Below are 18023 nucleotides of genomic sequence, written 5' to 3' on the forward strand. Positions count from 1 at the left end.
ATAAACGTAAATGAGATGGTTGTGTCATTAGACCAGGGAAAGCTTTATGTTATAGATTGCAGCCTTGCAGTGTGTTGGACGAAACGAATGATGGGGGATGTCTAATATGGCACAACAGGGCCATCGTTTCGAAAAATATGAACTGGCAAAAAACATCGTTAAAATTTGTAATGTTTGATTGGTTGCTCTCTCAAAATAACTTCTGGCTTTTTGAAACCAGATTTTCATTTTTATTCAATACGATCTGGTTGTCATCCCAAGAAAACATGCCAGCTGTGCTAGGGATATACCAGATTGTGGGAACGCATATGTATCTACACCACGAGGTCATGAGTTAGACAGTAGCTGATTTGATCTTTTGCGTGTCCACTGTTGCAAGATCAACAAATGATTGGAATGCCAAGGAATATGATAGTATGTTTCTCTGCAGGAGCCTAGCGCAGCAGATCGCAATGGGAAGATCACTCGGTATTTGGTGGACTACAATGGCATCAGTTGTTTGGATGCAGCAGAGTTCCAGTTCACAGCTCTCAGTCTGCCTTGTGACAAACGTCAGGTTATCTCCCTGGATGCTGAGACAAGTGTCGGAGCATCAGGGAACCCATCCCTCATTGTCGTCCCACCCACAAGTCAAGGTCAGTGTTGAGATGACCATAGCCTTATGTGATTGTTCCAATAATGTGGAAGACCCCTCTTGGCCATGCTGACTATATAGACCTGACAGCATACAATTTATAAAACACTGACTATACAGACCTGAGAGCATACATTTTATAAAACACTGACTATATAGACCTGAGAGCATACATTTTATAAAACACTGACTAAACAGACCTGAGAGCAATACATTTTATAAAACACTGACTATACAGACCTGAGAGCATACATTTTATAAAACACTGACTATATAGACCTGAGAGCATACATTTTATCGAACACTGACTATATAGACCTGAGAGCATACAATTTATCAAACACAGACTACACAGACCTGACAGCATACAATTTATGAAACTACAGACCTGACAGCATACAATTTATAAAACACTGACTACACAGACCTGACAGCATACAATTTATGAAACTACAGACCTGACAGCATACAATTTATAAAACACTGACTACACAGACCTGAGAGCAATACATTTTATAAAACACTGACTATACAGACCTGAGAGCATACATTTTATAAAACACTGACTAAACAGACCTGAGAGCAATACATTTTATAAAACACTGACTATACAGACCTGAGAGCATACATTTTATAAAACACTGACTATATAGACCTGAGAGCATACATTTTATCGAACACTGACTACACAGACCTGACAGCATACAATTTATCAAACACAGACTACACAGACCTGACAGCATACAATTTATGAAACTACAGACCTGACAGCATACATTTTATAAAACACTGACTAAACAGACCTGAGAGCAATACATTTTATAAAACACTGACTATACAGACCTGAGAGCATACATTTTATAAAACACTGACTATATAGACCTGAGAGCATACATTTTATCGAACACTGACTATATAGACCTGAGAGCATACAATTTATCAAACACAGACTACACAGACCTGACAGCATACAATTTATGAAACTACAGACCTGACAGCATACAATTTATAAAACACTGACTACACAGACCTGACAGCATACAATTTATGAAACTACAGACCTGACAGCATACAATTTATAAAACACTGACTACACAGACCTGAGAGCATACAATTTATCAAACACAGACTACACAGACCTGACAGCATACAATTTATGAAACTACAGACCTGACAGCATACAATTTATAAAACACTGACTACACAGACCTGAGAGCATACAATTTATGAAACACAGACTACACAGACCTGACAGCATACAATTTATAAAACACTGACTACACAGACCTGAGAGCATACAATTTATCAAACACAGACTACACAGACCTGACAGCATACAATTTATAAAACACTGACTACACAGACCTGAGAGCACACATTTTATGAAACTACAGACCTGAGAGCATACAATTTATGAAACTACAGACCTGAGAGCATACAATTTATAAAATACAGACCTTAATTTATAAACCCTGGCACAGACCTGAGTGTGTACAAGTTATCAGACAGTCGGTCCCATCTCATTCTCATCTGCATTTCCTTCATGCTTGAGTGTGCCTGTACAGAATTACTTTTATGAAGCAATTTTTGTCATTTGTTTGTGTGAACTGTATATAAGTCTGATGTTGTCCTATAAGTTGACCAATCAGTTATCCCCTGCCCAATATTTTGTGGGGAATATAGAAACAGGACGCCTCTCTCTGTCATCTTTCATTTCCAGAGCATAACACTCCAATCTTTTTCAATATTTCTTCATGAAACTTTGTTTGCACGAGGCAAACATTAAACTGGAACCTTTGCTCTTTTTGGAATTGTTTATTTTTTATTTTTTGTGTTTCCAAGGCAACAAGTAGGAGTAAGGGCTTGTTTCTTTGAATTTCATTGGCCCAGTTTCTGTCAACCTGCCTATCAGACCAGGTACATCTTGCATCCAGCCATGGCTGACTTTGATGGAAGTCTGCATGTCTGGTAATGCCCCCATTTCACTACGACAATGAATATCTCGAATCACCCCATTAGGAAAGTTTTCATTTTCGTAGATAAATTTCAATCATTTCTTGAAGTACTTAAATGAATCTTATTTGATTCCCAAACATTCGTTCAGTTTGCAGGAGTTCGTCGAATTGGTGAGAAAGTTTTTGTTTGTCAAAAACTTTTGTGGAAGGGTCCCCAAATTGCAATTTTGTGGCTGTATCGTAATCCATTCGTAATTAATTCTTGTGTTCCGTAACAGCTTCGTATTCGATTCTTTTGCATTCTTGGCTATTAATTCTTAGCAATTCGTGGCTCCTAAAATTTCTTGTCCTCAACCCGAAAACATGCCGAAACAGCTTCGAATGTTCTGTGTCAACTACTAATCATGTAAGAATTAAGTAAGAACAACATTCGGCTTATGTGTAACTTAGTCGCAGGTGATTCTTACAATTCGTGCATGATCTGTACATGATCTTGTAATTCGTACATGCTTCTTAACCCATTCCTGGCATTGTTCATATTTTTCAGCCCCATTAGCCACGAAAGTTTGCATTATGGGTCGAATCGTCACAAATTTTGAAAGTTTCCGATTTGGGCTGATTCGGGATATTCGTGGTCGTATTGAAAGGGGGGCATTAAACAACATTCACAAAAGTCTCAGCATGGCGTCACAAAGTGGGGTGTGTAACTGACTGGGTTCTACTTTCTCACAGGGTCTAATATTCAAGATTTTGACATCGTGGTGTCTGACAGAGAGGTCAAGGCCATGTGGAAGCCACATGAAGGGGAGGTAACTGACCTGTATGTGTACTGGTGTGTGGGATCAAGGATCAGAAAGAAGTGTGAGGTATGTCACTGTTATATTGTGTGATCAGAATTGAATCTTTGCCTTCAGGATTTAACCTTGTTCAATAAGAACTAACATCGCTTTTTCAGCAAACACGTGCAGTGTCCTTTATTCACTCCCAACTAGAGTTATGTCGCTTTACAGAGTTTTTTCTGCCCACCCCCCACCCTACCCCCACCCCAACCACCTACACACCAGAGATCACAAAATCTAGAAATGTTTCTCAGGCAATATGGAGTTTTCACAGTTTAGTTTGCTCAAGTAAGAGATTCTTGGAGTAGGTTTGCAAAAGGCCACAATTGATGTGAAATTACTATAGTTGACACCAGTCCTTCTGGCAACACCCCCTTCGCCATCTGTTCAACATCTCTTATGACCGACAAACTTTATCAATCAGGTTTTCTTAGGTTTAATGTCACATGTACACATTTTTCAGAAACCTCTAGAATGGGCACCAGTCGGGGTCAACAGGACCTCATTCGAGATCCCTTATCTGAAGGTCGTTGTTGACGAATACTTGTTCGGTCTGTCGGCCGTCATTGACAACGTGACCACCGGTATCACTTGGGCGGAGTGTATTGTAGAGAAGGGAGCACGTGAGTGAGGAACTTGAAGTACAGTAAACTATGGTTACAGACAAAGAACAGACCATGTACAGACAATAGATAGACAATAAACAGACCATGTACAGACAATAGATAGACAATGAACAGACCATGTACAGACAATAGATAGACAATGAACAGACCATGTACAGACAATAGATAGACAATGAACAGACCATGTACAGACAATAGATAGACAATGAACAGACCATGTACAGACAATAGATACACAATGAACAGACCATGTACAGACAATAGATAGACAATGAACAGACCATGTACAGACAAAGAACACACCATGTACAGACAATAGATAAACAATGAACAGACCATGTACAGACAATAGATAGACAATGAACAGACCATGTACAGACAATAGATAGACAATGAACAGACCATGTACAGACAATAGATAGACAATGAACAGACCATGTACAGACAATAGATAGACAATGAACAGACCATGTACAGACAATAGATACACAATGAACAGACCATGTACAGACAATAGATAGACAATGAACAGACCATGTACAGACAATGAACAGACCATGTACAGGCAAAGAACAGACCATGTACAGACAATAGATAGACAAAGAACAGACCATGTACAGACAATAGATAGACAATGAACAGACCATGTACAGACAATAGATAGACAATGAACAGACCATGTACAGACAATAGATACACAATGAACAGACCATGTACAGACAATGAACAGACCATGTACAGACAAAGAACAGACCATGTACAGACAATAGATAGACAATGAACAGACCATGTACAGACAATAGATAGACAATGAACAGACCATGTACAGACAATGTACAGACAATAGACAGACCATGTAAAGACAATAGATAGACCATGTACAGACAATAGATAGACAATGCACAGACCATGTACAGACAATAGATAGACCATGTACAGACAATAGATAGACCATGTACAGACAATATACAGACCATGTACAGACAATATACAGACCATGTACAGGCCATGTACAGACCATGTACAGGCAATATACAGGCCATGTACAGGCAATATACAGACCATGTACAGGCAATATACAGACCATGTACAGACAATGTACAGACCACATACAAGCAATGTACAGACCATGTACAGACAATGTACAGGCAATATACAGACCATTTATAGGCCATGTACAGACCATGTACAGGCCATGTACAGACAATGAACAGACCATGTACAGACCATGTACAGGCCATGTTCAGACCATGTACAGACCATGTACAGCCCATGTACAGGCAATGTACAGCCCATGTACAGGACATATACAGATATATAATGTATATTATATAACATTGTCTTTTTGTTCCCTAAGTTTCCCACTGCATCGTATTCAGGGCCCACAGAGAAGCCGACGGGTCTTCAGGTTGAGAAGACTGCCTCCCCAACGAGCCTAAAGCTGAGGTGGCCCAAGACGAGGTGTATTGACACGGCACTGATCACCAACTACCGGCTGTATGTCGGAGAAGTGTCTGGCAAAAGTATGCTCCTCCATGTATTCCAACAAAGTATATAGTCACACATTCCATCATTGCTGAAAAAGTCTTTTTAAATCATAGTCACATTTTAATGTGTGAATGTGTTTGGTAGTTGTGTTATTTTGTTCAAAACATCACCAAATGAGTTCTAGTGTTGAAATGTGCTTATTATACCCAGTGTACCAGATCCTGTATAACACTTGTGCTTTGAATGTATATGTAGTATGCATGTTATGTGTAATGTTTGTTTTGTGTGCGTGTATGTGTGATGTGCATGTAATGTGTGTGTAATGTACGTTTGATGTATATGTATGCGCATATAATGTACGTGTAATAAGCTGTAATAAGCGTGTATGTGTAATGTATGTGTAATGTACGTGTGATGTATATGTACGCGCGTGTAATAAGCGTATAATGTACGTGTAATAAGCTGTAATAAGCGTGTATGTGTAATGTATGTGTAATGTACGTGTGATGTATATGTACGCGCGTGTAATAAGCGTATAATGTACGTGTAATAAGCTGTAATAAGCGTGTTGTGTAATGTGCGTGTGATGTATGTTTAATGTGCATGTATGTGTAATGTATGTTGTATTGTGTGGGTATTGTGCGTGTAATGTTAGTGTAAAGTTTGTGTAATGTTCGTTTAATGTTCGTTTAATGTGCGTGTAATGTATGTGTAATGTGCATGTAATGTATGTGTAATGAGCGTGTAATGTATGTGTAATGAGCGTGTAATGTGCGTGTAATGTATGTGTAATGAGCGTGTAATATACGTGTAATGTATGTGTAATGAGCGTGTAATGTATGTGTAATGAGCGTGTAATATACGTGTAATGTATGTGTAATGAGCGTGTAATGTATGTGTAATGTGCGTGTAATGTATGTGTAATGAGCGTGTAATATACGTGTAATGAGCGTGTAATATACGTGTAATGTATGTGTAATGAGCGTGTAATGTATGTGTAATGAGCGTGTAATATACGTGTAATGAGCGTGTAATATACGTGTAATGTATGTGTAATGAGCTTGTAGTGTATGTGTAATGAGCGTGTAATATACGTGTAATGAGCGTGTAATATACGTGTAATGTATGTGTAATGAGCGTGTAATATACGTGTAATGAGCGTGTAATATACGTGTAATGTATGTGTAATGAGCGTGTAATGTATGTGTAATGTGCATGTAATGTATGTGTAATGAGCGTGTAATATACGTGTAATGTATGTGTAATGAGCGTGTAATATACGTGTAATGAGCGTGTAATATACGTGTAATGAGCGTGTAATGTATGTGTAATGTGCATGTAATGTATGTGTAATGAGCGTGTAATATACGTGTAATGTATTTGTAATGAGCGTGTAATATACGTGTAATGTTCGTTTAATGTGCGTGTAATATACGTGTAATGTATTTGTAATGAGCGTGTATTTTGTGTTTAATGTACGTGTATTTTGTGTGTAATGTGGGTGTAAGATGTGTGTAATGGGTGTGTAATGTACATGCAATGTGCATGGAATCTACATGGAATCTGTGTTATGTGAGTGAAATGTACGTGAAATGCACGTGCAAAATGTGTGAAATGTGAATGTAATGTGCTGCAGAAAGTTTGACATCTCTGCTCCTCATTTTCATCCAGCCCATCTTCACTCACTGGTTTGATTGGCCCGAGCTTGATCAGGTTGTAGTGACTATGACATTGCTGTTTTCAGACATCATCAACAAGTACAACATCACCTACAACCTGACAACAGCCCAACATATTGCTACGGAGCTTCAAGCAGGGAGAAACTACAGCTTCAGGTTGCAGGCTGTGTCCTCTGCAGGAGCTGGACCCATCAATGACCCCATTTACCAGGCGATTCCATCAGAACGTGGTAAGTTACGTGATCCCATCAGCCAGGCTATTCCATCAGAATGTGGTGAGTTACATGACCCCATTTACCAGGTGATTCCATCAGAACGTGGTGAGTTACGTGACCCCATCGGCCAGGCTATTCCATCAGAACGTGGTGAGTTACATGACCCCATTTACCAGGTGATTCCATCAGAATGTGGTGAGTTACATGACCCCATCTACCAGGCTATTCCATCAGAACGTGGTGAGTTACATGACCCCATCTACCAGGTGATTCCATCAGAACATGGTGAGTTACATGACCCCATATACCAGGTGATTCCATCAGAACGTGGTGAGTTACATGACCCCATCTACCAGGTGATTCCATCAGAACGTGGTGAGTTACATGACCCCATCTACCAGGTGATTCCATCAGAATGTGGTGAGTTACATGACCCCATCTACCAGGCTATTCCATCAGAACGTGGTGAGTTACATGACCCCATCAGCCAGGCTATTCCATCAGAACGTGGTGAGTTACGTGACCCCATCGGCCAGGCTATTCCATCAGAACGTGGTGAGTTACATGACCCCATCTACCAGATGATTCCAGTCGGAACATGGTGAGTTACATGACCCCATCTACCAGGTGATTCCATCAGAACGTGGTGAGTTACATGACCCCATTTACCAGGTGATTCCATCAGAATGTGGTGAGTTACATGACCCCCATCTACCAGGCTATTCCATCAGAACGTGGTGAGTTACATGACCCCATCAGCCAGGCTATTCCATCAGAACGTGGTGAGTTACGTGACCCCATCGGCCAGGCTATTCCATCAGAACGTGGTGAGTTACATGACCCCATCGGCCAGGCTATTCCATCAGAACGTGGTGAGTTACATGACCCCATCGGCCAGGCTATTCCATCAGAACGTGGTGAGTTACATGACCCCATCGGCCAGGCTATTCCATCAGAACTTGGTGAGTTACATGACCCCATCGGCCAGGCCATTCTTTACAGGTTTGTATACACTGTGTTCCTCCATCAGAAAATACTTCACAGGTTTGTATACACTCCATCAGACAATACTTCACGGGTTTGTATACACTCCATCAGACAATACTCCACAGGTTTGTATACACTGTGTTCCTCCATCAGAAAATACTTCACAGGTTTGTATACACTCCATCAGACAATACTTCACAGGTTTGTATACACTCCATCAGACAATACTTCACAGGTTTGTATACACTGTGTTCCTCCATCAGACAATACTTCACAGGTTTGTATACACTGTGTTCCTCCATCAGACAATACTTTACAAACCTGTGAAGTATTGTCTGATGGAGGAACACAGTGTATACAAACCTGTGAAGTATTGTCTGATGGAGTGTATACAAACCTGTGAAGTATTGTCTGATGGAGGAACAAAGTGTATACAAACCCGTGAAGTATTGTCTGATGGAGTGTATACAAACCTGTGAAGTATTGTCTGATGGAGTGTATACAAACCCGTGAAGTATTGTCTGATGGAGTGTATACAAACCTGTGAAGTATTGTCTGATGGAGTGTATACAAACCCGTGAAGTATTGTCTGATGGAGGAACAAAGTGTATACAAACCCGTGAAGTATTGTCTGATGGAGTGTATACAAACCTGTGAAGTATTGTCTGATGGAGTGTATACAAACCTGTGAAGTATTGTCTGATGGAGTGTATACAAACCTGTGAAGTATTGTCTGATGGAGTGTATACAAACCCGTGAAGTATTGTCTGATGGAGTGTATACAAACCCGTGAAGTATCGTCCGATGGAGTGTATACAAACCCGTGAAGTATCGTCCGATGGAGTGTATACAAACCCGTGAAGTATTGTCTGATGGAGTGTATACAAACCCGTGAAGTAACGTCTGATGGAGTGTATACAAACCCGTGAAGTATTGTCTGATGGAGTGTATACAAACCTGTGAAGAATTGTCTGATGGAGTGTATACAAACCCGTGAAGTATCGTCTGATGGAGTGTATACAAACCCGTGAAGTATTGTCTGATGGAGTGTATACAAACCCGTGAAGTATTGTCTGATGGAGTGTATACAAACCCATGAAGTATCGTCTGATGGAGTGTATACAAACCCGTGAAGTATTGTCTGATGGAGTGTATACAAACCCGTGAAGAATTGTCTGATGGAGTGTATACAAACCCGTGAAGTATTGTCTGATGGAGTGTATACAAACCCGTGAAGTATTGTCTGATGGAGTGTATACAAACCCGTGAAGAATTGTCTGATGGAGGAACAAAGTGTATACAAACCTGTGAAGTATTGTCTGATGGAGGAACACAGTGTATACAAACCTGTGAAGTATTGTCTGATGGAGTGTATACAAACCTGTGAAGTATTGTCTGATGGAGTGTATACAAACCTGTGAAGTATTGTCTGATGGAGGAACATCGTGTATACAAACCTGTGAAGTATTGTCTGATGGAGTGTATACAAACCCGTGAAGTATTGTCTGATGGAGTGTATACAAACCTGTGAAGTACTGTCTGAGGGGGGCATGTAGTGAAGGAGTTCTGACCATGTATTGAAGATAGTTCGATTCTGCAACACTAGAAATATTCTTCTTATTATTTTTCAGGTCATATTGATTCGAAAGGAATTACTGTTGCAGTTGTAATCAGCGTTATCGTGTCGGCAGTCGTCGTTGTCATGTAAGTATCTCCATGACAACAGTGCAGGTTGTCATTCACAGTGATATCAGGGCAAGCAGGAGGGGCCCAGTCATCCGAGGCACCAGATTCCCTCTGCAGAGTCCCCCCCCCCCCCCCCCCCCCTCCCCCAGCAAAGACAGTGTCTCACTGATCACATTGTCTCCACCTGAACTGAACATGTTCAACACACTGTGAAGCATAACCCCTTTGTGCCTATGAGCACAATAATTTCAAATATTGCATATTGCACTTCATATGGAATTTAATTATGGGGTCTGTTCATACTTGCATGCTCACAAGAGAGTTCCTGTACAATGAGGTACCTACAATTCTGACTTGTGTCCCAAATCAGTGGAACACACACACACACACTCACGCACGCACACACACATACACAATCACACACTCCCTCTCGCTCTCCCTCTCTCTCTCATGTAATTTTAATTTTTGTTTGCAGATGGGTGTATAAGAAGAGAAAACAGTGCTGGGCTAAAGAAACAATCAGTTTACCCAAAGTGAGTTGCATTTTCAGCACCATCACTTCCACAAGCTGTTTCCAAAATACATCTGCACAGTGTCCATCTACCTTGTGGTAATAGCGGTAGTCCACAAGGACTTGTCAACAGCCATTCCTCAAATACACTACTCTCGTACTAGCCACCACATCTCAGTCCCAGTCAGCTGGCACAAAGCTGGAAAACAGCTGACTCACTGCTTTGTTAACATTGTGTGTTCCAGTGGACAAGCCCATATTCATCCCCATCACATGAGATGCTGCGGTCAGATACCTCCAGCTCCGGTTCGTCCTCCCAGGATGCAACCAACCAGACTAAAGCCACTGAGGAGGTAACTAGTGACAGAAATAGAAGATATGATAATTACGTATTGTGGGGATTACAGGTTAAAATAACAGCAACCTGTGCTTATGGGACATGGGGTAGCCTAATGGTTGAATTACACACTCGCCATGTGAAGATGAGAGTTTGATTCCCCATATAGGAATGTGAAGCCTATTTCTTGTGCTAGCTGGGTCCTGATTCCCAAAGTGTTCGTAGCGTTCTTGACCCATTATAACTCTATAGTTGTTGCAGGTGTCCGAATGTCGCAGTGACCTGTGATGATCTGGGTTAGAGTAGGTTCCTACCAACCCATGTTTGTTGTAAGAGGCAACTAACGGGATCGGGTGGTCAGACTCGCTGACTTGCTTGATGCATGTTATCATATCCCAATTGAGTGGATTGATTTTCATGATTTGAATCACTGAATTGTCTGGTCCACGCTCGATTATACAGACCGCCATCATATAGCTTGAATATTGCTGAGTACAGCGTTTAACAGAGAAAACAAAACAAATTCTCATTAAAGTCAAATCTTTTACTCCTATGGGGGCCTCAGATCTTCATGCAGAAAGGTCTTGTATCCAAGTAAATGACCTGATTGCAATGAGACTTTGCATATGTCAGGCTAAAACTACGGTAGATATGTCAGCCATAATAAAGGTGTGTTTCTTAATTTACCTCCTGTTCACAAATATGGAATTTAGTGTTTGTACTACAATTAAATGGTGAATTTGAACTGAAAGCTTCACCCTGCTGTGTTGTGAAGATGGATCGGTTACAGGATCAGGACAAAGACGTATTGAATAGTTTGTAGGTAAAATAGGACAACTCTTTGACCAACTTTTGATGTTTACTTCCAGGATGTGATCTGCTCCGGTTCCAGCAACAGCACCGGGACCAACTCGGATACCAACATGCATGGCATCCAGAACGGCATCCTGTCTGGTCAGACAACTGGCCTAAAGCTGACAAGTGACCCTGATCAAATTCAGGTGGTCATTAACCCAAATGAGTCTTATGTCCAGAATGGAATGCCTTATTGTCCAGACTACAAGAAGATAGGAGATATGGAGCCAGTGCATGGAAATAGACCATCAGAGAATTATTCTTTATTTTCTGATGCAGGTCTCGTAGATGCAAGACAGAACCATCTTCCTTGCAGTCCTAAAGAAGATCAAGTGGTTCACAACAAAGATGTTGCCGTTCGTATCATAAATCCCATGTCACCCTATGTGAAGACCACTTTGGGCAATGTGGCTCCAGCTTTCCATCCAAACTATGTCCAAGAACAGCAGATGACTGATGGGGTACCTTGTGTGAAGACAATCAGTGCTGAGGTTAATCATCCTAACTACCTTTCCAACACAAGCCCACCAGTTATCCTCAACGCGGATTATGTACAGGTGCCATTGGTGAATGCTTGTAAAGAAGAAGCATCTGACAATTCCGGGTCAAGGTCGGAAAATTCTGGGTCAGGGTTAAGTAATTCTAGGTCAAGGTCAGGTACATCAAGGTCAACATCTGATTCTGTGGATGCATATATGAGAGCTGGCCTTGGTTCAGATGATGTCCAAACGTCACCAGAATCTCCAACCCACCCCGACTATGTATCAGGTGTTCCAGCAGCAGGGCCTGCTGTTCTGCCACTGGAGGAACACCCGCTGGAGGAACATCCACTGGAGGAGATCCACCGGGATGGAGCAAGTCTCCACAAACTGCCTCCTGCTGGCATGGAAGCAAACCCTGATTACATTTCCATCACAGACAACTGTACTAAACTGTAGTAACTGGCCGACATTCTGCATCCTCATCAAGTGTAACCCTTCCAACACATAAACTGTAATTGTAATGAGACATCCATTTGGGTGATAATGTTCACAACAGATAGACACAATCTGTGCTTTGAAATCCAGCTATTCATGTCCTCTGGATTATTTTGAAACAGTCCTCGTCCCGAATCAATGCTGATTGTGCTACAACACTGACTTCTGTTGCATAATATTCCAATCTACAAGATATAAATGTGAGACAATATTGGCACACTCTACACTAATCTACAATAACGACGCTTGAATGGCAAGGCATATCACATGTCATTGATCAGCTCTGGCAGCTGGTTACAACAGTGTTGGAACAAAAGCTAGAAAACTTGCAACACAGTATGAGGATTTTGTTGGACAGCGCTCGTATTTCCTACTTAACCTACTCATGTAGGCGATGAGGTCACGACAATCAGCTCACTTCTACAGTACAGGTAGGACCTCATGGACAGGTCCGACATTGATCTTTACAGGACAGTGACCTCATGGACAGGTCCGACATTGATCTTTGGAGGACAGTGACCTCATGGACAGGTCCGACATTGATCTTTACAGGACAGTGACCTCATGGACAGGTCCGACATTGATCTTTGGAGGTAGTGACCTCACAGACAGGTCCAACATTGATCTTTGCGGCACAGTGACCTCACTGACAGGTCCGACAGCTGCACTTTACATGCGTGAAATGACTGCTCATTCATGCATCCATAACAATATTTGTTTTAACAGAGAACAGAAAGGGAAAATAATTTCTTGAAGGAATTTACAGATTGTTATATGTTGATGTTGTTTTGAATGGCATTAGCTCTCTTGTTATGTTTATAGATGCAGTATTAACTTCAGGTAAATTCTAAGATGGTGGGATTAGCCATGCTGACACTATACCACTATACATGCCCATGTAGAAGTGGCTTGGTTTCAGATTAGACAGGTATGTTCTCTAGTCATCTAATTACTAGACAGTGACCTGGATGGGACTCAACCCACAAAAGTACAAGAATCTGTACTTTACACAGAAAGTGTTATAGCAAATATAACATTCGTTCCATCTAGTCACAGGTTAGTCAAAAGTGTGAGAAGTCAATCTTGATGAGTCATCACTGATTCACCCATACTGCAGTGAGTATTCCCTTTGCACTGATCAGGGTTGTATCAAGGTTCTATACTAAGCGCCCATTGAAGTAAAATTGGGACAAAATCATTATTTTGTTCAAAATTGGGATTTTAAAAAAAAAATATATTTTCCTAAATCTGGAGGTATTTTCTCATTGCAATCAGTGTGATAATGTGAAATTAAGCATAATGTCTTTTCCACTTTGTTGGCCTTGTTGTCAGTGATATACATGTGACCTCTGCAAAGTTATAACTACTGTAAATCTGGAAATTAATGTGTCTCCAAATTAATACGACTGCTGACCCTGAGTCAAAATTGTGACTCAATGTCAATGCAACTCCCCCAACTCCATCCCCAGTGGAATGATACACATCCTTACCTTAATCAAATCTAACACAAATACCACCGCTTATTAGCGCTGAGTAAAGCACTTCCGTAAAAAAACAATAAACAGTGTTTTCCTAAAAACAACACATGGTTTATATGTTTACTCTGTTGACTGGCATTAGGGAATTCAAAGGCAATACAATTACTTAACCAACAACAGTTCACTGATTGCTGCCCATTGTGTAACTCCTATTCTTTGAATGACATTGTCAAATATTTGTTACAACTGCTTCATTAACGGTATTTGTGTTTATATACAAGTTGGTATTTCCGCTATCCAAAGTGTGCAGTGAGGCTGTCTTATTGTTGATAGTCATTTGGAGACAAATGAAAAGTTAATTAATGCAAGTGTATCGGCTATAAAATTTCTGAGTCCCGTGATGGGATTCGAACCACGGACCTTTTGAGGTTGGACGCCTTGTCCACATGACCAAAGAGGTTAACCCTGTCAGCAAGCTGACAGGGTAAGGATGTCATCTGTGGGATGACTCCATGCCCTGCTACACAAGCAAAGACCTCTGACATTTTTCACATGTAATTCACAGCTCGCGTTAATTTCAAGATTTACAGTATAGAACATAAAGTGGAAAAATTCTAATTCCAATTTGGGAATTTTAAATGATATTTGCTGCAGACTTGGGGCCAAATATCTGCCTCAGGGCAGGTCCTAGTACATCCCTGCTGATGATAGCAGACGCAACACATGTTTTGATATGTGTCTTTTGACTCTGTGGCAATAGATTACATGTTTTCACTATCAGGAATTGCAATTTGGTTATATTGTTTAATTAAATAAAGTAGCAATAGTATTTACTCCAATTGATTGATGATGGCAAATCATTTACTTGCCTGACGTTTGTCTGTCTCGTGTCTAGAAAATCCAATCTGTTTATTGACTTTTAAATGCCTGTTTTTTCATTTTCTGGTCATTGGTCAATATGTGTGATAAATCCATGTGTACTGGTGTTTGCTAGGTTTTTTTGTCTTTAGTACATTGTGTAGTATTAAATCATATTGTTTCATGAACCACCCGAGATTTTATAAAAAAATGTGCAATTTTTCAAGTTTTGAAAAACATATTTTCATGTTTTCAGAAAACAGCATCATCAGCTGGTCATAACACATTTCATATTCTTATCATGTTGGTCAAAAAACCAATTAATTCGAATTAATCATGAGTGTTTTAGTAGTTATATTTGTGATGTAGGGTCATCAGAAGGCTATTTTGTACAATGATACAACATATTCCACAGTTTCATACTAAGGGCATCATCATCAACAGCTTCATCCACTCCACAGTCATTTCAAACAACAGTATATGATTCCGTTGATGAGATTTTCTTTGGCAGCAGCCATATTGAAAAGCTATTTATGCCCTTCCTCAGCCATTTTTATGTAAAATGTAATACCGTATTTGATGTAATAATTAGAAATAGGGGGCTCTTATTACAATATTATTTTGGTGAAAAAACAGAGTTGAAAGATAAATTTCGTGATTTATGCTGGCAGGTTGATGAGCTACAGTGATGGGACACAACTTATTAGATTTAATTAATTTTTTTTAAATTCTCATCCGAAAAAGGTAATTCAATTCATTTTTAAAAGATTTAATGGAAACTGGGCTTGCTCTATTCCTTTGTTGTAGCTTTTGTCTCTGGCTGGTAGAATCTGTAAAAGCAAAAAAATACAATACTCAATTTGTAGTCATCTTGTCATTGGCCCTAGTTCTACTGCTGAGTATGACAGCATTATCTCCCCTTAAATACTGCCAAGTTGTAGAGTTATCTCCCTTGCATAGTTATCGCAGGGATATATTTGTAGGCCTTGGTTATTAACGAATCTATTTTGTGATATGGATTGCAATGGAGATCTTAACTTGTGTTGTATATTTAGATGGATATATTTCTAGAATGACAATGATTGTTAACAGTTTTCATTATAACCTTGACATAAACATTCATTGCCATCATAAATATATATGTAAGAAAAGATTCAGTGGTGAAAGTTCCATCTTTGAGCTGATTGTTGTGGTTGACAGGAGTGAGATTATTCCTGCAGTCAAGTCACAGCAATACCTTTTGCCTCCATGTTTCCAGTAAGGCACAATAAGTTATTTACTTGGTTTTTCAGCAACCCAGCTTGCTGTAAGAGGCGACTATATTTGCTGTAAGAGGCAACTATGCTTGTAGTATGAGGCGACTAACAGGATCAGGTGGTCAGGCTCGCCGACTTGGTTGATGCATGTCATCGTATCCTGATTATGTAGATCAATGCTTGTGATGTCAATCACTAGATTGTCTGGTCCAGATTCGATTATTTACAGACCGCCATCATATAGCTGGAATATTGCTGAGTTCGGCATTAAACAACAAACAAACAATATTAAGTTTTTATCCCCGTCTGCCGTAGTACTAAAGAGTACATGTCATTTTAGGGACCCAAACAGGCCGTTTTGAATCACAAAACAGTAAATGAAAAAGTAAAATGTAACAAATAAATAGAAACAAATTGTGAATAATTTGAATGACAATCTCTTATGGCCTAATTTTCTTCCATCCGTCCACCCATGAAAGTATTACCATGTTATCAGGAACTTGACCATGACAAGCCTCTAGTTGTGTGGGGTTAGTGGACACACATACATGTAAGTCAGGCTTTGTTCTTTAAGGAAGGCTGATAAAATAAATGTGGTATAAAGAAGCCAGCTTGTGAGACTTATGATGGAATATATTGCTGTTAGTCAGGAATGCTTTCTAATTTAAATGGCTGTTTGAATCTTTAGGTTTTGCATGTTAAGGGTGTGTTGTTAGAATAGGTCATGTCATCACTGTGTGGGTGTGCTGGTTAGACTGCTGCGTGTTACCGTCATTGTTGAAGCTACATGCCGTGAGACCATTGTGGTGATTCAGTAGACAGACATGTTGTAGTGATTCAGTAGACATACATGCTGTAGTGATTCAGTAGACAGACATGTTGTAGTGATTCAGTAGACAGACATGTTGTAGTGATTCAGCAGACAGCCATATACTGTTGTTGTGATGCTGTAGACAGCCAACAGAATTGGAGATATACAGTAATTGATGGAAGAACTGAAGAATGGGGGTATTGAGACTCTTACATTGGCACACTCTACACTAATCTACAATAACGACGCTTGAATGGCAAGGCATATCACATGTCATTGATCAGCTCTGGCAGCTGGTTACAACAGTGTTGGAACAAAAGCTAGAAAACTTGCAACACAGTATGAGGATTTTGTTGGACAGCGCTCGTATTTCCTACTTAACCTACTCATGTAGGCGATGAGGTCACGACAATCAGCTCACTTCTACAGTACAGGTAGGACCTCATGGACAGGTCCGACATTGATCTTTGGAGGACAGTGACCTCATGGACAGGTCCGACATTGATCTTTGGAGGACAGTGACCTCATGGACAGGTCCGACATTGATCTTTGGAGGTAGTGACCTCACAGACAGGTCCAACATTGATCTTTGCGGCACAGTGACCTCACTGACAGGTCCGACAGCTGCACTTTACATGCGTGAAATGACTGCTCATTCATGCATCCATAACAATATTTGTTTTAACAGAGAACAGAAAGGGAAAATAATTTCTTGAAGGAATTTACAGATTGTTATATGTTGATGTTGTTTTGAATGGCATTAGCTCTCTTGTTATGTTTATAGATGCAGTATTAACTTCAGGTAAATTCTAAGATGGTGGGATTAGCCAT

General features: G+C 40.2%; 1 protein-coding gene across 3 annotated transcripts in view; it reads left to right on the top strand.

Annotated features, from left to right (window-relative positions):
• Nucleotides 1-14418, top strand: part of LOC139480430 (uncharacterized) — a 53978-nt gene extending 39560 nt beyond the window's left edge. For all 3 annotated transcript variants that reach the window (XM_071263503.1, XM_071263505.1, XM_071263504.1), the window contains 9 exons: nucleotides 431-635; nucleotides 3322-3455; nucleotides 3892-4051; nucleotides 5434-5577; nucleotides 7287-7451; nucleotides 10055-10127; nucleotides 10585-10642; nucleotides 10866-10973; nucleotides 11827-14418. In XM_071263503.1, the coding sequence (XP_071119604.1) occupies nucleotides 431-635; nucleotides 3322-3455; nucleotides 3892-4051; nucleotides 5434-5577; nucleotides 7287-7451; nucleotides 10055-10127; nucleotides 10585-10642; nucleotides 10866-10973; nucleotides 11827-12750 (1971 nt within the window). In that variant the 3' untranslated portion in view covers nucleotides 12751-14418. The remainder of the gene's footprint in view (nucleotides 1-430; nucleotides 636-3321; nucleotides 3456-3891; nucleotides 4052-5433; nucleotides 5578-7286; nucleotides 7452-10054; nucleotides 10128-10584; nucleotides 10643-10865; nucleotides 10974-11826) is intronic.
• Nucleotides 14419-18023: the final 3605 nt, after the last annotated feature.

The sequence above is a fragment of the Haliotis cracherodii genome, unplaced genomic scaffold (assembly GCF_022045235.1).
Source record: "Haliotis cracherodii isolate W230 unplaced genomic scaffold, xgHalCrac1.p SCAF_4, whole genome shotgun sequence".
Taxonomy (NCBI): domain Eukaryota; kingdom Metazoa; phylum Mollusca; class Gastropoda; order Lepetellida; family Haliotidae; genus Haliotis; species Haliotis cracherodii.